The 27,841-nt window shown below is 35.6% G+C and overlaps 1 protein-coding gene across 5 annotated transcripts; it reads right to left on the reverse strand.

Annotated features, from left to right (window-relative positions):
* Nucleotides 1–2,107: 2,107 nt before the first annotated feature.
* LOC149541425 (Ribosomal protein L35) lies at nt 2,108–23,072 on the reverse strand. 5 transcript variants are annotated; one of them, XM_089796691.1, is made up of 5 exons: nt 22,625–23,072; nt 22,436–22,533; nt 22,237–22,321; nt 14,578–14,654; nt 13,970–14,367 (listed from the first exon to the last, which is right to left on the reverse strand). In XM_089796691.1, exons 1-5 carry the CDS (start codon nt 22,847–22,849, stop codon nt 14,322–14,324), a joined length of 531 nt encoding a protein of 176 aa, XP_089652817.1. In that variant the 5' UTR covers nt 22,850–23,072; the 3' UTR covers nt 13,970–14,321. The 5 variants fall into 5 exon arrangements, with proteins under 5 accessions (XP_089652819.1, XP_089652817.1, XP_089652816.1 ...); XM_089796690.1 differs by having other exon boundaries at nt 14,569–14,654; XM_089796693.1 differs by lacking the exons at nt 13,970–14,367; nt 14,578–14,654 and adding an exon at nt 2,108–2,409 and having other exon boundaries at nt 22,625–23,069.
* Nucleotides 23,073–27,841: the final 4,769 nt, after the last annotated feature.

Consider the following 27,841-nt stretch of genomic DNA (forward strand, 5'->3'; position numbering starts at 1 on the left):
AAATATATGACATAAATGAAAAATTTTGATCTGATTTTAATTGCAAGAAACTAAATTTTTAGAGTACAAAGATACACACAGAATGAACAAACTAAATTGATTTATAGGTTTCATATATATGAAAATGAACAACAATATTAACATATTTTACAAACAATATTAACATTAATAGAAATGCAAACTCCAACATTAAATAAATTTAAAATTATTATAAAATTTAGTGTAAATATAAATCAATTCTTACATAAGTTTTAAAAATTAAAACCATGCATGTAGTGATGGTTAAGTTGTTGTGTTGTTATCCTTGCCATCAAGGTTCAAATCTCATGGGGATGAGGTCCCCCGTTTGTGGCCTCATTGGTTCATAGCTCCAGGTCAAAGCATTTACCCCTCTTTAAAAAAAAAAATTAAAACCATGCTATTGCTATTGAAACTAAAGTATTTTAAGTCACGTGAAAATACATTTAGAAAGTTAATAATAAAATGAAACTAAATAAAATAATTTATATTTTGCTATCAAGATTTTGAAGTTACCTTAGAAAAATATATCAAAATTTTGAAGGAATTTTTTTAAATAGAAATGTGTCGTGTGTGGCGCATTGTGGAATATTTGGACTTAAAACACCAAATACTTACAACATGGACACTGTCTTTAAACTAAGTACCTTAGATTTTATTATATCAACACTATAATATTTATCACAATATTTTTTTAACTTTTATGTGACTTTAAATTTTCCTAATTGTACTAATTTAATATCATTTACAGAATTTTTTATATTTATTTTCACTTTTTATTAATTAACAAATTCACAAAAAAATTGAATTTTGAATATTTTATGCCAAATGTGAACTTTTTTGGAATGTTGACAAGTGGCTTGATAGAGGCAAAGAGCTCTTTAACCATTCTATTTTGTATGTCATCTTTTGTACACCCTTTATCTTGCAACTCGACAAGGTTCTATTTAATAAAGCAACTGCCAACAATGGTTAAGACGGTGAACATTATGGTGGAAGAATGATTAGTAGACCGAAATGGAAGTGCACGTGTGTGGAAAATATACTGAAGAACAGTGGAAGACCGAAATGGAAGTGACAACTTATGAGTAGTGGAAGAATAGGTTGAGGGGAAAACAATGTTGGTTTAGCAAAAACTGACAGAATTGAAAAGCCTATAATCTAATCTGCAATTGTATTGTGGCTATCAACATATAATGAATTCATTATGGATGTTGGCACGTTTGGAACCAACCCTTCTCTGAACTTTTACACAACCTTATGTATGCTTTCCAAGTTCATTCAAGTAGACGTTCCAACATTTTGAAGATAATGTGTAAATGGGATTTATAGTTTTGATTGTTATTTGGCTTCAAGAAATGACGTGTGTTCTGGATGTTGTTTCCATTATTTGGCAGTGTGATTTGTAGAACCAATCTCAGAGAATAGCATCGCCTGTTAATAAACCTCCACCTTAAATCCTTCCGAAATGTTCACATTTTATTATAAAATTTAACAATCTGGATAAATGATACACAAAATACCATTGCCTGTTTATTAACGTCCACTGTGAATCCTTCCGAAATGTTTGCAGGTTATTATAAAAAATGACATTCGGGATGAATGATACTCAAATGTGGATAGAGGATATTTGCACAATGCAACAAATTATCAAGCTTTACATTGCATATTAAGATATCCCACATATTATGACATTAGGTTAGCATAAAACCGAGATTAGGTCAATCTTTATTTTTACAAAATGGAATACTCTTCTATATAATTCTAACCTAAACAAAAGGGGTCAACAAAAATTCTCTTATCAATTGGGAACACGCTGCACCCCGAGAATACACAAATAAAGCTTCTAAATCGCTTTGGCTACTTCACTTATAAAGATTGCTGCTTGAATCCATAATTCATTTTCAGAAACATATATCTTAAATTACATGATAATTCAATTAGCATATATTACATAATAAATACCCTTTTGATTATCTATTCTTTTGAAAACGAGTTTCAAGCTCAAAAAACAGGGTAAAATTTGAATTGCAAAAATTGACAAGCAAAATACAAGATATTATCAACAAATTGGCACGAGTGAAAGGAATTAAGCTAACAAAAAATACTGGAATTAACCATTGGGCTCTTCTGAAATTCAAATACAAGTAGAATCATTCTCAATGAAGTGACCAATGTTGTTTCTTGAGTGCTACATGCATCATATTCTCTTGCAATTCAAACTTCAGTGGAATGGAAAAAATTTAAGCAAAATCTCATTACAACTGTGCATTTAACCGAGCCTGTCCTACTCTGTTTCTCTTAGCCACAAAAGTTCAATTTTTTCATAACTTTTGCATAGGCCGGATGAACAAGGGCAGGCTGTCGAAGTCTTCGTTTTGACTTTTTGGACTGCCAAAGTAACAGGTAGATAGAGATGTTAAAATAAGTTTCAAAGATATCTAACCTGCCAAGCAATTAAAAAGAAATGCATAGTAAACTTTTTTAAACTGAGAAGAATCATGTCACGATAAAACAAAAAGGATTTGATAATACATTGCAGTGTCAAGGATTTTAAATGAATGCGAAGGTAGCGAAATGCAATCATATTCAAATACAAGAGACATGAGCTAGTTAAAGAACACTCAGCTACTACCTAACACCTATTTCTGTCAGAACTTGTTTTAAGTACAAAGTTGCAGAGAACATAACATCTAGCCAGAACCCCTACTGTAGCCAACAACCATTTTTGGACCAGATACAGATCCAAGCCAAACATACCCACAATGAACCCACATTCCCAGACCAGAAACCTGAGTAAATCCAGGTCGAACCTGCCCGACACAGTCAATTTTATATGAAAATAATTAAAAAGAAAAATGTTATTTAGAAAATGCATAAACCCACCCTAAAGTGAGAGGAGCATGAAGCTGCTACACAGGACTCGCATAGAGCAACGATATGGAGGGACATTAATGCTGCTTGTGGTTATAATGAACTAGCTGATGATGTTGATGCTCTTGATGAAAAGCAATCTAATTATTTATATTGGTTTTTCCAAGTGCATTTGCATAAATATAATGATAAACCATTTTGATTACCTTTAACATCTGACAACTGGCATTGAACTGTCGATAATCAACTGCACTCTATATTTAATTATGTACAACTATACCACTTGAAGTTTATATGTTTCTTTATCATAGTAAAAGAAATCAATCATAAATCATTAATAAATCATTATAATTGCAACCTGTCCCGACTGTTGATCTGACTCGGATTGGATTGCCAACATTTTCGTCTGGTTGCTGGCACAGTTCATCAGGCTGACTCTGTGTGTCTGCATATATATATATATATATATATATATATATATATATATAGAGAGAGAGAGAGAGAGAGAGAGAGAGAGAGAGAGGCTGAGTATATTGTCCGAACTAAGGCATACCAAACCCAGGCAAAAAGATTGGTCAACCACCAACTTAATGATTGTTTTCTTCACCCAGATTTCTGACCTTTTCAAAATACCCAGACGTAAACCACAGTCACAAATTCCTTATTTAAGAATTCAAAGTATTATTTATTTCACTTACCTCAATCCGAGCAAGCAGACTTTTGAGGTGCATTGGAGCTTATGTTATATGCCCCACCATTGTTTGTGATTCTAGATGCCTGGGATAGAATTACCAATTAACTCATACCCATTTACATGCTGAAACATACAGAGCTTTTAACAGTTCAGCAAAATCTTCTTATTTCGACAGTTCCCACCTCAAACACCTGAGTGCTCAAAAAACAACCGCACACACCATACAATTCTACAACCTTAAACATTCTTCGAGGTAGAATATGAAATCATACTTATCGAGCTGACTTTGTACAACCAAACCTAGCTGGCTCATTGCGACGAGTAATATGATATCAAATTGAAATTCATGTGGACGGGTCAATATAATAGGAGAATCTATTATTCCCAGGAGACCAAACTAGGCAAAGTATCTTTGTCTTCTTAGACACATTCATTCAATTGAGGTTCTTTGGTTACAATGTTGGCAATATCTTGATTCATATCTTTATTTTATGCTATGAGTAGATGATTGGGGATCATAGAGCAAATGTTTCAATGCTTCTAACACGGTATTAGATCCATGATTGTCATTAGTGCAAAGGCCACCAGACCTTGTAGAAACTATCAAAAATTCACAAAGTGGAGATTAAATGAAAAAAGATGCCCTACAACATTGAGAATATGGCGAGGCCAGGTATCTGTAAAAAGTTTAGACCAAAGATGACTACAAAGAAATTGGTGTGATTTTGTGATCCAGAGTTAGGGTTTCTATTACATGAACAGAGAAGATTACACAGAGCATGTACGATCTAGACACTGCATTTTTAATATCTCAAGTCTCCAAAGTGTCTCTCTCAAAAATATGCGAAACTTAAGGCCAGCACATGACAAGAACCAATTTGCAGATAACTTTTTTATATTTAAATAGTTTAATTATTGCTCTAAATTTGTCGGAAGGGAAAAAACACAAATTTTCCAGATAACATAACTTGGGAAAATGAATTCAAAACCTGTGTTGATGTTATTGTAGCTATGGTCCAATTCCTTCATGCCGAAATATATAACATAAAGGTTGTGATAATATAATTATTGGATTGACAAAAACTATATCATAAATTCTAGTATTTAATTGAAAATATAATTATTATTTTAATAATTATTATATTATATAATAATATAGTACTTACTAATTCTATTAAATTGATAATATTACTATTATATTAAAAATGATTATATCATAACTATTATATTATATAAATAACATAATAAATATTGCATGGTAAAACAAAATGATGTAGGGGAGCAGATTGTCGTATGGGGCTAAGGTTTCAAGTTGTGCAGGTGAATCAAAGGTCTTTGGTAATGATGATGACCCAGATGAGTCTAAGGTGCTTGGGTCCAGATCATGGGGAGTGGACTATATCTGCGTGTGTTGTTGTTGTTCTGATGTCGTGGTTGTTGGGTACATGGTCTGTGAGGGGGTGCCCTTCTACTGCATTTCAGCAGTTTGTGGGCCCTCTACTACCATTTTAGGGCTATCCCTTGTGGGCTTCTCTCGTGCCCATCACCAACGGCTGTTGTTTCTCCATTGGCTTGGAGGAGAGTTTGGGAAACCACCTTTTTTTTTTTTTTGGGTTGGGTTCCTGGTTGCTCTTTGTCAGGTCTCTTTGGCTGCCTTGGTGGATACCCTTTGCACTCATCTTGGGTTGGTACACTTTTGCTGGGTTTTGGGGCCCCTTGCTACTTGCCCCTTTTTTGAGATTGGTGTTCCTCTGCTCTTTTGGGGGGTCTTTAGATCTGGGGTTTCAGCTGAGGGGATCATGTCGTTTGGCTCTTGGGGTACCTTTCTTCTTAGGGTGGGTGCCCTTTTCCTTCAGGTTGTGTCTTGCCTCTGCGGGTGCCATGTTCGTCTTTATGAAGGAGGTAGCGTTTGTTGTTCTTGTGGAGCAATTGTTGCTTTCATTTCTCACCTGGCCTCTTCCAGAGGTGGTTCTAGGATGGCTCTGCTCCTATTTGGTTCCTACTAAGGTAGATCTTGTGCCTATTGAGGTGGTGCTTTCTGGTGTTGTTATTTCTTAGATTAGGCTCTGCCTCCATCTTTTACCCTTTCCTCTTCATCTTTTAGAGGGGATGACCATTCCCTTTGAGGTGGATATGGGCTGTTGGAATGTGGTGATTCATGGATGCTTGTGGTTTTCTGTGCTTTGTGACGGCAAGGAGTTGGAGCTGAATGTGGTTTGAGGTCCTTCTAAAAACGCCGTGATGGTTTGGGTTCCATGTTAAAACCCTTGATATGGTTAGCCAGATCTTCTGGTTGTTTATCTTCATGGGTGAATGCAGAAGTTAGGGGGAATTGTTGTTACCCCAAGTTTGGTTTTGGTAGACAAACTGCATCACCTGGTTCCTTGAAGATCAACTTTTTGAGGTTGATGATGATTACAGCGTTGGGTTTTTCTCTACCCAGTGATGCGAGGCTTTGGCCTTCTGATTGTTCTTTTGGACAGCATATTTCTTGTTGGTTTCATATATCTTTGCTGCAGATGGTTACAGGGTTGGGGCTGCTATTACCTCTTGCAGCGTTCTACTATGGTGGGGTTCCAGTTTCCTCTTGGTTGAAAGATTAGTGCCTTGGTCTCTTTTTGGGCTACTATTGCAGAGCAGCGTGTGGTTACTGTTTGGGAGAATATTGTTACTTTTGATTTTATGTCTAGTACCAGTGAAGAGTCTGTTGTCAATTCTGCTGGACCGTAGAAGTTTTTGGTTGGGAAGACAAGGTGGTTTTGACAGGCTTGGAAGGTTTACAATCCTTAGGAAAATCCTTCAAGGTTTGGGGTCCTTCTGAAACCCTACAAGGTTATGAGTTCCTTTCAAAAACCCATTGGGACTTGGCTTTGCAGGCTTGCCACTTTAGCTAAGTATTTAGTTAGTTGTGCTGTTATTTTAAGGTTCTTCATGCTGTAACAAGTTTTGGGGGCCAATCCCTGCCTTCTTAATCAAAAACATAATAATTATTATATTATAATATTTTATTATTACACCTAATGACAGGTGGTGTCCCTTGGTTATAGGGCACCACTAACACATAAGTAGGAAGATTGAGTCTTCCTCTAAGCAAAAATGGTGAATAGAAAATATACTCTAAAAATCCAACATGGTATCAGAGCCCATATGCAAGAGTAGGTAGGATGGTTGATGTGGATGTGGTGCAGCCCCCATTCTATGCTAGTTGAGCAGGATTGAGCAGAAAAGGGAGCTCAAACTTTGACCGGAGTCTGACAATTGATCAAAAGCAACCTTAGACAAGGTTAGAAGGTCGATCATATCAAATTCAGAGGGAGTCTAACATTTTATCAGAGGCAACCTTCAACGAGGAGCCCAACGTTTGATATCTAACTTCTTCGTAAGGAATAAGTTTGAGGTGCAATCCCTCATTAATGAGTTCTTCTCTGTGAGGGATAAGTTTGAGGTGTAATCCCCCGTAAGGCATTCTTCTATGTGAGAGAGAAGTTTGAGGTAAAAGCCTTTGATTCACCCTTTAATATGGTTTATGGTGAATGTCATGTGTGTGATGCCACATAAGAGAATCTATGGTGATTTCCTTATACCTATGATATGAATATCCTTGTGAGGTGATATGATCTCACAATGATACATCATACGACACTAGTATATTGTTATCTTCATTGTGAGGTGACAATCTCACGATGAAGGTTCATGTCTCATAAAGTAATTCCCATTACTTATGTAGATTTCTTGAAATCCACTATGGTGGGTGGTGCATGTGATGATACCTAACAACATGCCATAGTTGTAGATATCTTAAATCCATTATGGTGGATAACACAGTAATGATACATGACGACATGCCATTGTGGTAGATATCTTAAATACATTAAGGTGGGTAACACATGTGGTGATACCTAACGACATGCCATAGTGGTAGATATCTTAAATACTTTATGATGGATAATACAAATGGTGATATCTGACGACATGCCATATAGGTAACTATTTAAATCTATTATGGTGGGTAACAAATGTGGTTTTACCTGACGACATGTCATAATAGTAGTTACCCTAATCCATTATAGTCGATAGCACATATGGTGATATCTAACGACATGCTATAATGGTGGGCATCTCTAAATCCTTTATGATGGGTAACACATGTGTTGATACCTTATGATATGCCATAATAGTAGTTACCCTAATCCATTATAGTGGATACCACATATGGTGATATCTGACGACATGCTACAATGGTGGTTATCTCTGAATCCTTTATGGTGGATAACACATATGGTGATGCCTAACGACATGTCATAAAGTTAATCTGTTAAATTCATTATGGTGGGAGATTCTTGTAATAGTTCCTGATAACATGCCATAATGGTAGAAATCCTAATTCATTATGGTGGATAGCACATATGGTGATATCTGACGATATGCCATAAAGATAATTTCTACATCCACTATGGTGGATATTGTATAAGTTAATATATTTCCACCTAATATAAAAAGCCTCCCTAGCTACAGGGAGAGTGTTGAAGATATCATCACGAGGATGAACTAGAAGTTATCAAGAAGGATTCCTCCCTAGCTAAGTGGGAGTGTTGATGTTATTGTAGCTATGGTCAGATTCCTTCACGTTGACATAAATAACATAAAGGTCATGATAGTTATATTATATATTTTAATATAAAATAGAAAATATAATTATTATTTTAACAATAATGACATTATACAATTATTATATTATATAACTATATACTAATTATTATATTATATTATATTGATGATATAATAATCATTAACAATAATTATTTTATAATTATTATATTATATAAACAACATAATAAATATTATATTATAATATATTGTTACACCTAATGAAAGGTGGTGTCCCTTGGTTATAGTGCACCACTAACACATGAGTAGGAAGATTGAGTCTTCCTCTAAGCAAAAATGGTGAACAAAAAATATAGTTTGAAAATTCAACAACTTGGACAATTTTATATTACTCAGTAATTGGAAAATATTTGCTTAGTATTAACAAAGTCCAAGAGGTTAATATATACAAAAGAATAAAATGATGTTTCCTTAGGAAGCAATGGTAAAGAATAGAAACATTCTATTCTAGGTAAAAAAAAGCTAAAGAAAGCTAACAGATAACTACAAACTAACTAATATTAGAAACATTCTAATATTTACAATAGATTACAAATAGATAACCATTAACTAATAATAGAAGCTATCTATTATCGTAATACCCTCCCTTAATGGTTAATCTATCCAGAGCACGAAGTTGTCAAAAAGCATAAAAGGCAGATTCTGTCTGCTCAAAGTGCTCCGCACTCTTTGTTGTGGGTTGCAAACCAAATTGCTTAGATAGGGCCGCTAAGCGCTTCTAACATTCAACCTTCATGTGCCCATACTTGTGGCAATAGTTGCATTGAATGTTCTTTTTCCTAGAGTCTTCTAAAGCTAGAGCAAAGGACCTCTGCTGAGAAACAGAACCACAATATCGTTGTCGCAATATTCAAAGATGGTTAGCATCCATTGTTTCCACATGCCATAATGGTGACTGTTGAACTTCTGATTTCCCTCTAGCAAAATATTAGTCAAAGATGCCATAGCATCTTTTTCAGTGAAAAAGCATGAAAATCTGTAAGGCACGTACTTCAAGGCAAAAAACAGAAGACCCAAAAAAATGAAGAGGTACCCAAAAGAGAGCTCAAAAAACCCAGAAGAAATATGTTATCAGATTTTGGATCTACTAGCTCGAAAATCGAGGCACCCAAAAAAATGGACGACAACCCAATTGTGCTCTCTTAAAACCCACCAAGAATCTATAAAAAAAAAAATTGATTCTATACAGAAGTTTAGGGTTTTGAACCAAAACGACCCTTGCTGAAAAAAACAACTTTAAAAAAACTTAGGAAAATGGTGGATTTTCATAAAAAGCTGCAGAGTCTGGGCACAAATAACCAGCAAAGGTTTGTAAAAAACCTAGACGCCTCCAAATAGGCAAAAAATGACAGCTTTTTTTTTAAATGGAAGAAACGGGCCACAAAACAAATGCACGATTTTCAAAGAAATTTGGACACAAGTGGCAAAAAAATCTAGTCATGAGTTGTAGAGAAATGGCACCCAACAAACCTCCACATGAACAGCAAAGAACAACCCTCGATTTTCAGAGGATTTAGCCGTGCTAGTTGCAGATAGAAGGGCACAAGTTCACAGACCGAAAAAAAATCGAAGGAGTTACAAACACAATGGCACGATTTTTTTGGCAAAAAACTCTAGTCAAACTAGAGGTTTTGGAAGCAAATATGCATGAAAATAATTTTGAAAATAAAAGGCAAATAATTTCAACCAAGAAATTATAATTCTTTTCAAAAAACTTAAGAGTATTGGCTCTGATACCATATTACGAAGTAATTGGAAAATATTTGCTTGATATTAAGAGACCAAGAGGTCAATATATACAAAAGAATAAAATGACGTTTCCTTAAAAAACAATGGTAAAGAATAGAAACATTCTATTCTAGCTAAAAGAAAGCTAACAGATAACTACAGACTACCTAATATTAGAAACACTCTAATATTTACAATAGATTATAAATAGATAACCATTAACTAATAATAGAAGCTATCTATTATTGTAATATTTTATATCATTGGAAAGCTCTTTCTAAGATCTATTATGTGGTGAAGTGAGAATGTCTTTAAGGATTGTAGGAAGAGAAGGTTGTGCAATGAGGATGGTGAAGACCTTGCTCACACAAGCCCTAAGTGGAATCAACTATCAAGCTTGGCTTAAGAAATGAAGTTCACCGTGATGTTAGGTCTATGGAGAGTTGTTGACAACTTCAAAGTCAAAGAAAAGATGAAAAGAAAATTCTATAATACACCAATCCGAAGGGCAATGCTAAAGAGATAACTGAAAGGAATGCGTGATTGAGCTTTTATTCTAAGTGGTGGACAAGAAGTGTCCAAAATAAGTGTGAGATACACTGGCGAATATCTTCACTAAAGTTGATGACGGGCACACATATGAGCTTGAAAGGAAGTTAATTACACTTTATCCAAATTAGTGTCCAAAGTAAGTGTGAGATACACTAGAGAATATCTTCAATGAAATTGATGATAGGCACACATACAAGCTTAAAAGGAAGTTAATTACACTTGATCCAATCGAATTTGATAAGAGAGTATTATCTGTATCAAAAATCAAAGTTATTTAAAATCAATTAGGCAAATGTGGAGTCAAAGAAGGGATCAACTATAACTGTACATAATGAGTGAAAGTCACAAGTCACCATATGAATCTTTTCTCACTTCATTTCGAACAAGGTGATGTTCAGATCTCAAGTTTCTTTTAATGTTTTTTGTAAAATACTCATCATGGAGAAAGAAAAGCCCATCAGCTTGGGCATACTGAGAGTAAGCCAAAAGCTTGTATCATAAAGACGAAAGAGGGAAGTGAGAGGAGGATACCTCTTTTGGAATAGGATGAGTTAAAAAGATAGAGAAATGAGGATGATTATCTATATTGAATAGAGAGGTAGAGGATGTGGAAGCTATGGAGCACACTTCTATTTTGGGAAATACGAACACAACGTCTATGCTTTTCATCAAAAGGAGGATGAAGCCAATGAAAAGATATTGAACCATAAGAGCCAAGAGAAGTCAAGGCTAGATAGGTGAATAAAGATGACCCACAGAAGGAAACAACAAAGATGGATATCTGCACTCATTGCCAACACCTCTTCACCTATGTCATCAAGTTTATTCAAAACAAATGCCATATTGCAAAACTACAATTCGAGTACCAAATTGGCCTGGGGTTTGCCCAAGGTCCAGCCATCTTGAGTACTGGCCTATTATCAGCAACAATTTCCCCAGCTCTCAACAGATTTGTGTTCTATTGTGCAGCTTCCAAGTGGAAAAGGGGTTTCTAGTTTTTAGATAACTCGGATTTTTATATTTTCAAACAAAGACAGCACTTTGGTTTCTTTTTTTCTTATTTTTGTGTGGATTACCCAAAAACCTAGCATCAAGAGGGTCTATTTTCAGAGTTTACAGACTTTTATACCAAGGCAGCATGTAGGGTTCTTATTTCCCTGATTTCGTGCAAGTTCAACCACTTCAAGCAAGCTGCTTCAATCTCTCATGTCAGTAATGCTGCAAATAACCTTCATCCACCTACTTTTCCTTCTAGAGATATCACTTCCACATTTGCTTTTAAAGAATTAGCTCCAACTACTGTCAAGTTTAACTTGCAAGAGTCTGCAAATGAGTCACAGAGGAAAAATCACCAGGTTTAAAACAAAACTCGTCGAGTTTCACACGTTTCCAACATAAAAAATCACGGCTAAATTAAGTTAAAGCATGTAGAGGTAAGTTGATATGTGATTTAAAACACATCAGGGCAGCTTAAAATGCAAGTTAAAACAAGTCAGGCCAAGCTAAAACGTGTGTTAAAATGCTTATTTGGAATTTCACAAGAATTTTTTCTTTAAAATTTTGAACACCTGCATTTGCCTCTCCAATAAACCTTTGCCTTTGTTGACAGTTAAAATGCTTATTTGAAATTTCACAAGAATTTTTTCTTTAAAACTTTGAACACCTGCATTCGCCTCTCCAATAAACCTTGGTCTTTGTTGATCCTTTGGTAAGTTTTTTCTGAGTTGGAAATTTTGAGCTGGTCAAGTACTCTCCAAGTCCAAGTCTACAAACTGTGGTTCAAACAATGACATAACTAGGCAAGGTGAGCCCCTATTACCAACAACACCATGTTTATAATAACTATGACATAACTTCTCCCACAGAAGAATGCATTTCCACCATCCCTACTCGCAGAGGGTGGTCCACCATACCTACTCAGAGAGGATGGAATGAGGGCTTTCACCGCAGACTTCTTCCTGAGAAGAATGCATTATAGTAAAATGTATAAAATTGACTCCCTTTCAGTAGGAACAACTTTGATCACCAAAATAAGATAGTTGATTCCAATAAGATTGCAAAGGGTTAGAAATCTACCTCTGTCATGTAACCTCCCTCTAAAGCTAAATATACTTCTTTTGAATTTTCAGACTTATCAATTCAATCCCATGACTGTAAGCAATTGTTCCTATTTTCATGACTTTTGCATATAATCTCTCATTATCTCACTCTTCTTGATGCTTCCTGCAACCAAGAAAGATTAATAAAAATCTATCGATCATAAAAGATATATAGAGATCAATGCTAAAAGCATACACTAAACAATTATAGAATACTTATCTCTACAAATATCATAGAACTTGCTTTATAGAATGCGGCCATATCAACCAAATCTCCAAGTTCCATTAACCATTGTTTTGGGCATTGAAGGAGCCACGCATATTAGCTGTTGAAATTGCTTCAGAGCTAATTCCTCTGATCTTTGGACCCCAACAGATAATTGAGGAGAACAAAGCCTTGCAAGGTTTTGCACCAGTGCCTCGTTCATAGATACTTGATGATCAAAAACAGTGGGACAACTATTATGAATGCTCCATTTCAAATTGGAATATTTGCGGGAGCAGATTCCCATCCAACTGCTCCAATAGCAGACACCCCACTCAGTGATGTACCTGGAGCTAAGCTGATAGAAATATTTAATCCAGGAGAAGATCTTCCTAGATCTGACCTTCCAACAGAAATATTCACTACTCCAACACATAAAAGTCACAAATATAAAAAAAATATCATAGAAGACTTCTGCAAAGTTGAATATCCTTGACATGATATAAACTGATCAAGATGAATAATGCTTGCTAAGCCTTTTCTATATCCGCAAAAGAGAAAATCGTCCAATGTTTTGTCATTTGAATACAATGCATCATTGGCCAACAGGAGAAACACTGGTCATAACTGATGAAAACACAAAACCAACATAACCTGAAACAAAAGCGATATCTCTGAATGCGTAAGGCAGAAAAAGATGCTCATGGCAATCGATTTTTATCAAATGCTAAAGTATAAACAAAATTGTTCCTTCATTCATAGGGCGCGGCTTTTACATAGAGACAAAAAAAACACCAATCAAAAATTCCCAGCCAAAACATGTGTCTAATAACTATCTTTCTTGAAAGACCACAGCATTATATCACACGGCCGAGGATTACTTCTGTCATTTCAATCTTAAAAAAAAGAGCACTGTGAAACTGTTTTTGTTCCACACCTATCACTTTACTACCAGGCTCTCAAAAGCAAGGAGAGCAGTTACACATGAATATCCCCATGGAATGTAGCAAATGTTAGATTTCACCCAGAAATCAAATAAACAACAATAACGAATAACCAGAAAAGATACAAGAGACACACAGAAATATCTTAGGAAAACCCTTCGAGAATGAAGGGAATAACCCAGCCACATACAACAAAAGATCATATTATTGATAATGAAACTTAAGTGTACAATGCCTTTCGCTTGAAGCGATATATATAACATAAAGAGAGATTCTTCACATTCTAACCGAAGGTCTCTTTAGTTTCCCAAAACATAATTGTTTATTTTCATATGACACGTCTTTATATTTAATATTACAATTTAATCATAAGTATCCTCTTTAGCTGAAGATGACCATAACGATAATAATGTCCATATTCCTAGAGATAAAGATCTCTATCGCAGCTACAATCTTTAACACTCCCTCTTAGCTAGAGAGACATCTTTAGCTGAACAACCACACAAGGTTGCAACCAAAATGTCAATGATAGAATCAAATCACATGGATCCTATGAAATTCATGGAATCACTCAACATGAAAACCCTGCACGAAACACAACCAGCTTTCATCATGATGTTGTCATGGAATCACTCAACATGACACTAAGAGAACAATTTACTTATTATTAATAATCATGGAATCACTCAACATGATAGCCCTGGAAAAATTACTAATAATCATGAAATGGAATCTCTCAACATGATAGACTTGTAACAATTACTCATAATAATGGAATCACTCAACATGAAAAACCTGTAAAAATCATATTCAACTTTCGTCACGGACTCCCTCAACAAGATGCTGTCATGGAATCTCTCAACATGGCAAACCTGCAAAAATCATAATCATCTTTCATCACGAACTCACTCAATGTGATGTTGTCATGGAATCTCTCAACATGACAAGTTAGTAAGGTTTACAACCAGCATTTTATCACGAACTCCCTCAACGTGATATAGTCATGGAATCTCTCAACATGACTTCCAACTTCCATCACAGAATCCCTCAACGTGATGACATCATGGACTCTCTTTACATGATGTTCACTATGAATCTCTCACAAGTGAAAGAGTTATTAGGTTGACCTTATAACTATCATGAATAACAACTCGTAATCAGTAAGAAATGCAATTGCAGCTAAGACTTGTTTCCATCAGGAGTCTAAAAAACCTACTATAAATGAAATCATAGCTGAAACTCTTTTCCAACACAAGTCTCGAAATTTATAATACCAAAATATTAACAATATGTATAAAAATGAATGAGATTCCAAAAACACTCCCTCTCATCAACCATTATTAGATAGTTGATGTTACCTCCCTCTGACTAAACATCTCCCTCTGAATCACAAGCTTGCTCTGAATGCAAATATGAATTATCAATTCAATTTAGTAAGCAACACCCTCATGCAACCTGCATAATATCTCATCATTCAAGATGCACCCTACAACCAAGGTAGATTAATAACATCAATCCAAAATAGAAGCCAGTAACCAGTATGAGATATTAATGCAACCAAAGCAATAATGAATCCTAAATACCGCAAAATTGCATAATAAAAAACTTAGCTGTCATAATCTTCGTTGCAGACTTCATTGGCTTCTACATAGATTGTCCACTTTAATCGCAATTCCTTACTTGTCTTTTTTCAAACATATTCACTCTTGGAATCTTGCAGATCCAACATGTCCCAAACTTCGAATCATACATCAAGAACAAGAGTCATATCATAAACAAGAATCATATATTTGGAGGCAGTGCTCATGATAAATAACATCTTTCTTGCAAACATCATACAAAAGAAAGGATCATCACCACAACTCCTGACGATAAAAGGAAGACCAAAACGATAACAACTAAGAATCGGTTAGAAGATACGAACGGAAGCATGTCTGTTATAGGAAGAGGATTGTAATTGTTCGTGAACGATGCTTTAAGAAGCATGTGCAATGACACTTGGAGGTAGCAACTCAACCATCCACAATGGCCTAAAAGTACACGGCTAATGTTTGCCAGCACACCAAAAGAACTACCCAACAAACGTTTATGATATTCGGAAGACACTAGATTCCCTGTTGGTTACAACTTACAACAATCCATCAAGATACATGTTAATAAAGATTTAGTTGTGGTGCCAAGTCATCATAACCACGCAAGAAGGAAAAATTAAGATTCTCGGCAAAGTCATCAAAGCTCTCCTAGATGTTGAAGCATTTATGTCCATCTTTCCTTTTGATGACACTACAACTAATTTTTGACAAACAAGTATCTTGAGTCTGTATCATTAGTGACTTCCAATCAATGGACACATGCAGATGACAAAGTTATTGTTGTTGTGGAAACTGCAGACCCCAACTTTGAGAACCAATCGCTTGAAACAATTTCCACGCCTTTGGAAAATAATACAAGCTCCTCGTCTATTCTTCATATTATAAGACTCAAACCATGTGTGATGAGAAACATAACACCCGATATCGGATTTGAGTACATGCAACTTCCTTGAGCACTAGAGATAGGAAATATCATAAATGTCTTCATGACATTGAAGACAACTAATAAATAAGGAGAGACGTAATGAATCTTGCATGGTTACAATCACTAAGGGAATGCACCAACCACAACAAAATAGTAATATAGACAGATGACCAAGAGTTATCATGAACATACACCTCCAAAACCTCAAGATAAGTTACCAACACAACTATTAGCTTCAGCATATTCAAGACACTGATACATAAAATATCCAAGTCTCTTTCTCTGTGAAATAGACCAAACATAATAGAGACAAAAAGAAGAATACCATTCAAGTATGAAAGATTGAAGCAATCAAAACTTATAGATTGCCTACAAAATGCATAAACTAATGAACAAAAAAGGATTTCTTTATTGTTGTTATCTAACCCGACTCTAATACCATGTTAGATCTACCCCGGGAATCAGATAAACAGCAATAATGAATAACCAGAAAAGATACAAGAGACACACAGAAATATCCTAGGAAAACCCTTTGAGAATGAAGGGAAAATCCCAGCCACACAACAAAAGATCATTTTACTGATAATGAAATTTAAGTGTATAATGCCTTCGCTTGAAGCGATATATATAACATAAAGAGAGACTCTAAACATTCTAATCAAAGGTCTCTTTAATTTCCCAAAACATAATTCTTTATTTTCAAATACAATTCTTCATATTTCCATGCCTCAATGCATGTTGAATGACACATGTCTTTATATTTAATATTACACTTTAATCATAAGTGTCCTCTTCATCTGAAGGTGGCCATAACAATAATACCGTCTATATTTCTAGAGATAAAGATCTCTATCGCAGCTACAAGCTTCAACAACGGATGCATCCACCACATATAAGACAACTGTTCTTGATAAAGTCAGGAAACCATAAACTCTCGCCATGAAATGAGGAGCTTCAAGAGAAATGCCTAAATACAAGTCATCTTCCACAGATAATGAACATCAGGGAAGACAAGTAGTATTAATAGCTTTCCTGCCAAGTAAGAACCAATAAAACGACACTTGCAAATATTTAAGTGCATGTGTGCATTAGAGTTCGATTAATTTATCAAACCAGTGAGCATAAAATCATGGTTTCAATATAACAAAAAATTAAGACAAAAATATCTAATTAAATCATGGTTTCAATACGCATTTCATCCTCTTTATTTGATTGCTTCCCATTTGTGGAGTCTTGTTGGGTCTTCGTTCGGAAGAAAGTAGCACATACACGTGAGAAGACCATGAACCTTCAGTTGCTGGTTTTGACCTTGAAACAATGGTTAAGTCCTATCCAACGCCTACATGTTGCCCACAACATCTTCACATTCCCTCAGCTACAATGATTCAACAGTACCAGGTCTTCCATAAGTAGCTGCAATGAACCCAGACATTCCAATTTCTGCCAATACTCAACACTTCCCTGCTATAGCAGTTATTAGTTGTGTCCGCCCAGTTCTTCCAGCGTTCCATCGCAACTCCCAAATAGGACACTAATGATGATCAAATTACAAAAATAATACAAAATCTCATAGAAGAACAATAACAGAAGCGCAACATCGATATATCTCTGGGATGAAATTCCCATTGTACATGAAAACAGTTTGTCATTGCAAGAGATGAAAAGACAAATGTCTTCAAAAAATACGAGCAAAGCATCAACGGAAACACTAGGTAAAATGTGGAGTGAACATGTCATATGCCAAGGAAGAAAAACGGCAGAAACATGTTGTTTCAAAAGTCGTGTCTCCAATTTCCTTCCATTCAAACGATGACACTCTGCTATGAATTGTCGTAGACGACATGCAGTGACTACTAGATTCATCACTCACATCTCTCTTGCTACTTCTTTCCCTTTTCCTTAAAATGTAGAGGACATGTAGTGACTATCAGGTTTCCAAAATCACGCTTCAGAGATGCCTCAAGTCTCGATTGTTCCTAACAAGCAGCACCCAGATCCTTAAAAGCGTTGCAAGATATACGGTCTACATAGACCCAGTGAAGCAAATATACAACAATGCTCAAAAAAGATTCACGATGCACAAGCAACATCTACTGTGGCAGCTTTCATCATATATATATGAAACCCGACGTGGCTTGGAAAAGCCCCATTCTTCTCAAGTTTATTAAAGTCACGAATGCCAGCAACCAGAAAGTCTGGGCACAATCTTTTGACTTAATTGCAAAGCACCTCCTTTGGGACTCGTATTTTGATCCAATTTCATTGCAGCACAAAGTATCCTAACAATAAAATACCCTTTATTTTTCCTCTGTTCCTCAATTCCTTGAAGTCATTTGAACAAGCAAAGATACTATGCACATCATTGGATGCATCTTTATCTCGTACTCAGACGTGCAATATATACAGCTTAAAATCTTGGTGTCGTGTTCTTCTGATGAGTTTCTTGAGAACCCATTCAAACACATTCCTCTTGTTGATATTGACAGTAGTGAAAATAACCAACCAATAGAGATATGAGACATAGGAGATGCACGAGTCAAGAACAGAATGAAACCAAAACAAGAATACTGTAGCAAAGCCAATTATATCGGCTCAAGAAAAGACCATCTGAAACTATCATAGATATCACATCTCTATTGCAGCTATATCCACAACACTCTTAAATTGTAATAGAAATCTGAGATATAAACACAGACAAATGGACAAATGAGACTTCTTTAATGTTGTTATCAAACCTGGCTCTGATACCATGTTAACTTTTACCCAGAAATTATGATAAACAACAATAAGGAAGAACAAGAAAAAACACCAAAGACCCAAGATTATCCTGAGAAACCCCTTCCACTTGAAGGGAAAAACCCAACCACACCAGAAAAATATTGTTTACTGATAATAAATGTTCGAGTACAATGCTTTCACTTGATATGATTGTCACAACACAATCACAAATATATACAGAATTGAGAGACTCTTCATATCATAACCAAAGGTCTCTTCAATTTTCAAATACAAGTCTTTTCATATTTCTAAATGCATGCCTCTTCGCATGACACATGTAATCTAATTTTGGATATTATCATAAATAACTTCTTCAACTGAAGATGACCATAACAGTCATATGTATATATCATAAAATCGGAGATAAAGATCTCTATTGCAGCTACAATCTTCAACAACCATAAAGCTAGCAACTTGGTGTAACCTAATTCACCTAATAGTCAATGAAAATTTGGGTTAAATTCTTACCTTTAAGATTTTATTTCAGATCACCCATCCCACTCTTCCTATTCTTTCCTACTCCCCTTAAAATTATTACATCTCAAAAGTTTAGTGTGTAACCATTTGCTGGTCATCCAATGGTCCTCAAGAGCAAAAATTAGTGACAAGTGATACCATTATCATCATAAGTGTGTAAACATCATTAAGTTAATTAATCACTATAAAGTACAATTATTAATAACATGAAAAATATCTCCTACCTGTCATCCTGCCACATATGGAACAAACTAAAACCAGATTCTAGAAAAATGAAATAAAAAACACATATAAATGGAAAATAAGAGATAAATCCTAGCCATCCACCTGCACACAAGGAAAGACAATGCACATAATGTCCAAAGAGATGAAATATGAGCAGAAATGAGATAAATCCAAAACACACACATAAAGCATGAGTATAAAATTCCTAGTACAAGGGCTCTTATATTGGAGATAAATATTGGCGAGTGCATCAAAGATGCTCTGGTCTATGAAGCTCCTCAAGTGAGGGAGCATCTTGGAAACAAAACTGGTCAGATCAATTAGTCCTTATCAACTTTGGGGATTGCCTACTGATCTCAAGCTATTGCTCCTACGACCTTTCTTGCTTTTATTGTCTCAAGCTAAGTAAAGGTCATTTCCCTTCGTCCATGTACCTAGAAGCAGCCATGTAATGTCCCCTATTGGGACTTTACTCAATTTGTCCTAGACTTTCCAAATAAGGTATGGTTAATGTGGGCAAATGGGACTGTCAACTTGATTTCCTGATTTAGAGCCTGCAACAAAGATATTTGTAGAAGATACATTAACATTTACTTCAACAATGTTAAAAATAGAATCCTAATCCACTATTATAATATTCCAAGCATACATGGGGGATTCCTTTAAAGATTTACCCTGACAACCCATTGTCATTATGGAGCACTAGTTGAGATCATACAAGACATTTTGAGCTGTTCCACCCAGCCCAGAAGCACGCAAAGATAATCATCATACGGCCTCCCAGACCCACTTCATGCGTCTCTACCAAAATGGCTTCCTAACTACTTGCATTCCCTGTATGTAGCATATATCCCCTCCATAATGGGACAGCATTTTGATTGTAGGCTTTAAAATTTAAAGGACCATTTCATCTACTCTATATGGGTATGTAGAATTATAATGATATGTATACATAAACAAATATAGACACAGTAATATAATATTCTTCAATAATGACTCAGCTCAGCAATAATGCATTTTATCTCACACCCACTATTTGAAGATATTAGTTGCTGCTGGTTAAGTAGTCTATATCTGACTCTGAAGACTTTTCAGAATGCCTACAATCGCACTTCCTTGAAAATATTCTCTTTTATTTCGTCTTTATTTCATAATGGAATATTTCCCTTTCATCGCAGCCCTCCTCCATTTATATTCATTACTCTTTTGGGAATGCCATCCCTAGAGAGGAGACATGATCCTCAATTACAATTCAATTATCTATTTCTGATCACACTCCTTCATATTTGTTAGCAACTTAATTATTATTTATTTGGTCCTGATCACTAATTGGTTATGTTTTAATTATTATTATAAGCTCGATCTTGATCGGTGTTTTACTAATTAATGTCTAATACATCCGGGTGCTTCCTTCGCCAATATATAGTTGAATGCATTATCAACTAGATTGCTCCATTATCTACATCATGGTTGCTTGTAATCACTGCCTTCATGATTAAACATAAGCTTTGTCTTTTCTTTAAGTTACCAGATTCGCACCCTGGAGCCTTAAATCAGGTCCAGGTGCAAATTGGATCGTGATTCACGAATATCTTTGTGCTCAGTCCACACAAGGCCCATGTTCAGACGTGTGGGGGTTGGGACCTGAACAGACACACATGTCCAAACATGGACCTTGTGTGGACTCAAGAGGACTGCCTACAGACCGCCTAGGACCCACAGCTCAAACTCAATTAAAGTGGGCCCAAACTCACTTAAAAGGATTATTTTATTATTATTATTATTTCCCCAAACCCTAAAACGACCCTAATATGGAGCTTCCAAATACGTCTCATTTCACATTTGCTCTCTCCATATTACAAGTTTAAATTGAGGTCATTGTATTTGAAGGAAATCAGTTGTGAAGCGGCAAATACAATGGAGGCCAAATTTGTTTTTAGAAACTGCTAAGAATTTTCAGTAATTTTTTCAAGCGTATCAGTTTACTTTGATGTCTATCTTTGCTGACAACAATTTTGAAAATAGTTTTTATAACATTTGCGGCAACGCTAGAGATTTTATTTCTCAGAGAATTAAGAACTACGGAATATTTTAGAGGATACATGGATTAACTAAAAATATAAACGCCCAGAACTCTACTGTAATTCATACATTGATCTTAAGAACGTTTACGAAGCATAGCCTGGTGGTGAGAAAGTGTACAGAGCATACCCCTTTCTTAAAAGTTCATACAAAACGCAACCCCGATCATAAGAATGTATCTCAAGCTTCAATTTACGGGTTCATATAGGCAACCATTGTTTTACTAAATAAAAAGCGGAATAGAACCAGAAAGTTCTGCTCTACTTAATCATTAAATACGGAGAAAGGATACCCTTGAATTTTAAGGCAACCATTAATGCAAAAGAAACTGTTGCACAAGCAATTCAAATTTTCCCAAGGGAAAAAAACACCTACCTTTGAGTGAGCATTGTGCCTTTTTCCTACTCTCCAACGCCGTATTGTGCCATCGGCCTGAGTCCTAAATCTGGATTTATATGATCTGCCAAATAAAAATAAAGACCCTGTAAAAAAAAAACCCTGATTTCTGCTACCAGCGATACCCTAGAAAGTAAAAATAAATAAGTCTCAAAACAGTGAAAATTTTGCTACTTACGAATAGCTCTTCATCTTAGTTTTCTTCAACTTGGAAGGTGCAACGCGCAGATTCTTCAACGGCTTCTTCTTGGAAGCAAATGATTGTTTTTGAATCATCTGCAAAATTTTGTTCAAAAATGATCTTTTTTCCTCGAACTTAAAAAATCAATTTAGTATTGAAAAACTATAAGCATCTAAAAGGGGTTACCATGATAGATTGAGGGAGTGGAAATAGAGGCATTTGAGGGTGCCGTCGAAAAGATCGTGATCTGAAAAATGGTAAGCCATGAACTGACCTCTGAAATGTGTAACAGACATTCATGTGAGGAACGAAAAGACTGAAGGAACGAGAAGCGGGATGCGAAATACAACTGGAAAAAAGCCTTCCGAAAAAGATTGAGCCTGCGGATCGCAGGCGAAATAGCACTTGCATAGTCTGAAGCGTTTAACCAGGTAGGAAAAGAAGCAAGCATTTCATGCTTTACATCAACAAAAGAAATGGCAAATGATATTCCGATATTATTTTCCCCTTATAAAAGCCATCAGAAAAGGCTTCCTCTGCAGGTTATTGGGACTTGGGAGAGTGTTCGCGCTGGGGCAAATTTAATGGTGTTTTTGTGTTTCTATGGTTGTGCTATTTCAAAGCTCTTCTAGTTTCTCTATTAGCGGAGATTTATTTATAGATTAACATGACTTTTTCTATTTATTCTTTATTGAAAGAATGCTATTACAAGTAGGAAACTAATAACCAATACACATCTAGCATATAAATATATGATTAAGATTGATAGTTGTAGACTCCTTCTATATCATTGTCCTTGGAGCAGGAAGCACGCAGCGAGAGGAGGCAGTGGGTCGGGTCAATAGGCAAACATATTAGATAGTGAAACAATGATATGGCAACGAGAAACCAGTGGAGGAAGTAGGCAACAGTTGAAGAAAGGTCGGGCCCATAGGCAAAAACAAAAATACAAGACCCAACATTCGAACACAAACATCATCGGGTGTGTTTGCTTTATTTACTTGTCTCCTTTTACTCAATATATTTTATGTATTGGTATTGAAGAAGCAATATTAAATCAAAAATGGTAGAGACACAAACTGCACCAATTCAATATCCTAAATCTTTCCAAGTTGGAAGGGCACCTGGCATTATTTTTACATGGGGATCAGTAAAGCGGAATCAAAGGGAAAGTTAGCAGTGGTCAACCATGGGTGAAACATGGGCATTTCTCAGAGGGCAGTAGGGAATAAATTGTTTATCCAACCAAACCTAATGGATGGCACCAGTTTCAACAACACTTTTCAACTGTTGGGCCCAATGCTCAATGCCCTATATCATGAGGGTTGTAATCAATTTCTGAGAGAGCAAACAACTAGTCACAAAAAACCATTATCTATGGTTAACACAAATGTTTTAATGGGTGTGTAGGAGGCTATCACGCTGGACTTTCTGCAAAAAGAGACAAGTAATGTGAACAAAGGGTTGATATTGGTAAATGCAAATTCATACAAAAGAATTTTCAGACGCAGGTAGATCCGGAAGTTCAAGCAACCGCATAAGAGATGTCTTGTAATAATTTTGTCGTGTGTAAATGGCGTCTCTGACAATATTCGACAAATCAATGTGGAACAAACAGGGCTAGAAGAGAGAGAGGATAGGGGGAATCAATAGCAGGCAATAGCAAGCAAGAAATCTAAATCATTTATACACCAAGGAGAGGCAAGCACAGGGGCTAAAGCAGTCAACTTTCCAAAAACACAAGAAGATCAAATATATTATAGCCCAACCAAAACACCATTAACATGGTGCCCAGTGTTCAAATTTTTTAGAATAACTGAGAGGGGAGTGAATCAGTTATCTAAGGTCCAGATGTACAAATAAAACTTTTCACAGCTTAGTGAACCCATATCCACAAAACATTTTCATCGTGCATGCATCCATTAGATTATATAATCACTCAAACTTGTAGGTTACTGACAAATCAATTTGCAGAAATGTAAACATAAAACATAACAGATTCAATAACACATTTGACAGAATGATTTAACATGAAAACCCAATTTGGGAAAACCCACTAGTAACATGCTACTCATTCTCACTCTTATGAAGTGATGCTCTATGAAAGGTAAACCTTGTTAAAGGTTACAATACACACTGTTAAATGTGACCTGGTTAAAGGATTTCAATCACCCTGTTAGGAGAGAGCCTTGTTAGAGGACTTCAAATCATTCACTTAGAATGTCACCTGATTAAAAGATTTACAAATGACTGCTAGGTCAACCTTAATCCAAAGGATTTACCCTAGATTGATACAATGATTAGAAAGTAATAGTAAAGCTTGATCTGATAACAACTTACAACTTCATTTGTAGATTACAGATCTTTGTTTCAGTCCTCCATTTTGCTTGGCTTTCACACTCTTCAGCTCTGATAGCTTGTTCACTCTTCAAGCATCCATAACCTTAAGCCTTTTTGCTTTGCTTGCCAATGCAAACTCTTCTCTTAGGTCATCGAATGAAGCAATACCCTAGACTCCTTGTCTTCCTTAGGTTCTCACACATGACAACCCTTGCTTCTAACCAGCCATCTCTATAAATAGAGAATTAAGATCTTTTGTCATTTATCAACCATCGTCCATTTTAGGGTTAGGTCAAATTGGGTAGGATTCAATAAATCTAACCCTCATTTCATTTCATTCCCTTTTAGAAATGTCTACTCCAGTTTGTTGAAGAAGGAGATCGTTGAAAATAGATTGATTCAAGTATGATAAATGTGTTTCAATCATTGTTTTGTCACTAATGTCAAATCGACTATTTTGCTAGTAAGACAACTACTTATATGATTTAAGTACTATTACCTATTTGATTGATGAAGAGGATTTGATCAAAAGATGTGACAGTGGCACCTAGAGGAAAGGTTGAGTTATGATATGAAAAAGGAGTACAAGGATTAGCTAAGACAGCAATATCATAGTGCATTAATAATCTACTTAAGGTTGCAAAGGTTGGTTACACTAAGCAAGTTCAAAAAAACAAGTTAAACAAAGTTTGTCTACCAAGCTTGACCCAATAGATGGTAGGTGTTGAGTAAAGTTAGTGCAAGCCAAGCAGAAAATCAGTTGGAGCCGAGTATTTTAGTGTATGTCAAGCTAAACAGTGGATGTCGAGTAAAGTTTAGTTGATGTTGAGCACCAGTAAACTTTAGTTCATGCTAAGTGATTTTATAGAGGATGCTAAGCAACACAGTATATGTCAAGCATCAGAAGCAAGTTAATGTCGAGTGTCAACATTATTAGAAAGATTGTGGATTCAATGGATCTGAGCCAACAAGTTTGTTTTCTTGAATTGTGTGAACCAAGTAGAAGATAAGATTGATGAGCTGGTGGCACAAAATTCATGGTAAATTGTTTTGAGGCGAATTCAAAGAGGATTGAAGGAGAAGTTTCTAGAAGTAATATGGAATAAGGGGTAGATTCATTTAATCCTACCTAATTTGTCCTAACCCTAAATTGGATGATGGAGAATGAATGGAAAAAGATCTTAATTCTCTATTTATAGGGATGGTTGGTTAGAAGCAAGGGTTGTCATGTGCGAGAACCTAAGGAAGACAAGGAGTCAAGGATATTGCTTTATTCAGTGACCTAATTGAGAGTCTGCATTGGCTAATTGAGAGTCTGCATTGGTGTGTTAAGCAAGAAGCCTTAAGGGTATGGATGCTTAAAAGGTGAACAAGCTATCAATGTTGAATTGAAAGCCAAGTAGAATGGAGGACTAAAACAGAGATCTATAATCTGCAAATGGAGTTGTAAGTTGTTATCAGATCAAGCTTTGTTGTTACTCTAATAATTGTATCAGTCCAGGGTAAATCCTTTGGATTAAGGTTGACCTAATAGTCATTTGTAAATCATTTAATTGGATGCCATTCCAACTGAATGGTCTAAAGTCCTCTAACAAGGCTCACTCCTAACAAGGTGATTGAAATCCTTTAACAGGGTCACATTTAACAGTGTGTATTGTAACCTTTAACGGGGTTGGCCTTTCACAGGGCATCACTTTAGAAGAGTGAAAAAGAGTAGCATGTTACTGGTGGTTTTGCCCAAATTGGATTTCCACATAAATCATTATGTCAAGTGTGTTGTTGAATTTGTTATGTTTCATGTTTACATTTATGCAAATTGATTTGACAATAATCTACAAGTTTTAAGTGATTGCATAATCTTATGGATGCATACATGATGATAAATGTTTTATGGGTTCACTAAGCTGAGAAAAGATTTATTTATACATCTAGACCTTGGATAACTGATTCGCCCCCCTCTCAATTATTCTAAAGAATTCCAACAAAAATCTTTTTGAATTCGCCCTTAAATTAGTTCACCATGAATTATGTGCCACCAGCTCATCAACCTTATGTTCCACATGATTCACATAATCCAAGAAATTAAACTTGTTGGCTCAGATTCATCGAATTCTCGATCTTTTTCATAATGCTAACACTCGGTATTAACTAGCTTCTGATGCTCAGCACATACTGTGTTGCTCGGCATCCACTGTCAAAACACCCAGCACAAGCTAAAGTTTATTGTGCTCAACATCAACTAAACTTTACTCGGCTTACACTAGAATTGACTTTTCTTGCACTGACTTTGCTCAGCACCTACTATCGATTCGGTCAAGCTTGGTAGACAAACTTTGTTTAACTTGTTCTTTTGAACTTACTCAATGTAACCAACCTTTGCAACCTTAAATAGATTATCAATGCACTATAATATCACTTTCTTAACTGATTCTTGTACTCCTTTTCATATCATAACTCAACCTTTCCTCTAGGTGTTGTTACCTCATTTGATCAAATCCTCTTCATCAATCAAATAAATGATAGTACTTAAATCATATAAGCAATTTTCTTTCCAACAAGTAGCAGGTTTGACATCAGTGACAAAATCATGATTGAAACACATTTATCATACTTATATCAATATATTTCAACACCCAGGACTATATGTATAGGAGCTCATGGACTTAAAAAAGAGGCTTGAGGTTGTGAAAACAATAAATTGGGAAGAAGAAAACAACATGTATGAGGCAATAGAGTACACAAGTAAGATAAAGTAGGAAAACAAAGCTTTAAAGGAACAAATCTTAGGCATTCAGAAGAAAATGAAGATAGGACAACAAGAGCTAGAAACCATAAAGCAAGAATTGGAGCAATGGAGATTAGTTGGAAACAAAGAGACAGGTCTAACGAATGGAGCTGGCATAACACAAATAAAGGAAATTCAAACAACCATGATGGATATCGAATTCAAAGAGTCTCAATTAAAAGCAAAAATAGAAGAAGTGGGATCTTGGTATCAAATAGTTAGTGGAACAATGGACAAACAAAAGTAGATTATTGAATGATAAGTAAAAATACAAATGA

This window comes from Cupressus sempervirens, chromosome 8 (genome assembly GCF_028749045.1).
Source record: "Cupressus sempervirens isolate cs-2001-9-10 chromosome 8, ASM2874904v1, whole genome shotgun sequence".
In the NCBI taxonomy this organism is placed as follows: domain Eukaryota; kingdom Viridiplantae; phylum Streptophyta; class Pinopsida; order Cupressales; family Cupressaceae; genus Cupressus; species Cupressus sempervirens.

Coding starts and splice junctions, on each gene's coding strand:
- LOC149541425 (XM_089796690.1), bottom strand. CDS start 22,849: ATGCAAGTGCTATTTCGCCTGCGATCCGCAGGCTCAATCTTTTTCGGA. Junction 22,534..22,624: donor CACTCCCTCAATCTATCATG/GTAACCCCTTTT, acceptor AAAATTTTGCAG/ATGATTCAAAAACAATCATT. Junction 14,368..14,568: donor GATTTTTACAGGTTTTTCAT/GTTGAGTGATTC, acceptor TGTTTCGTGCAG/GGTTTTCATGTTGAGTGATT.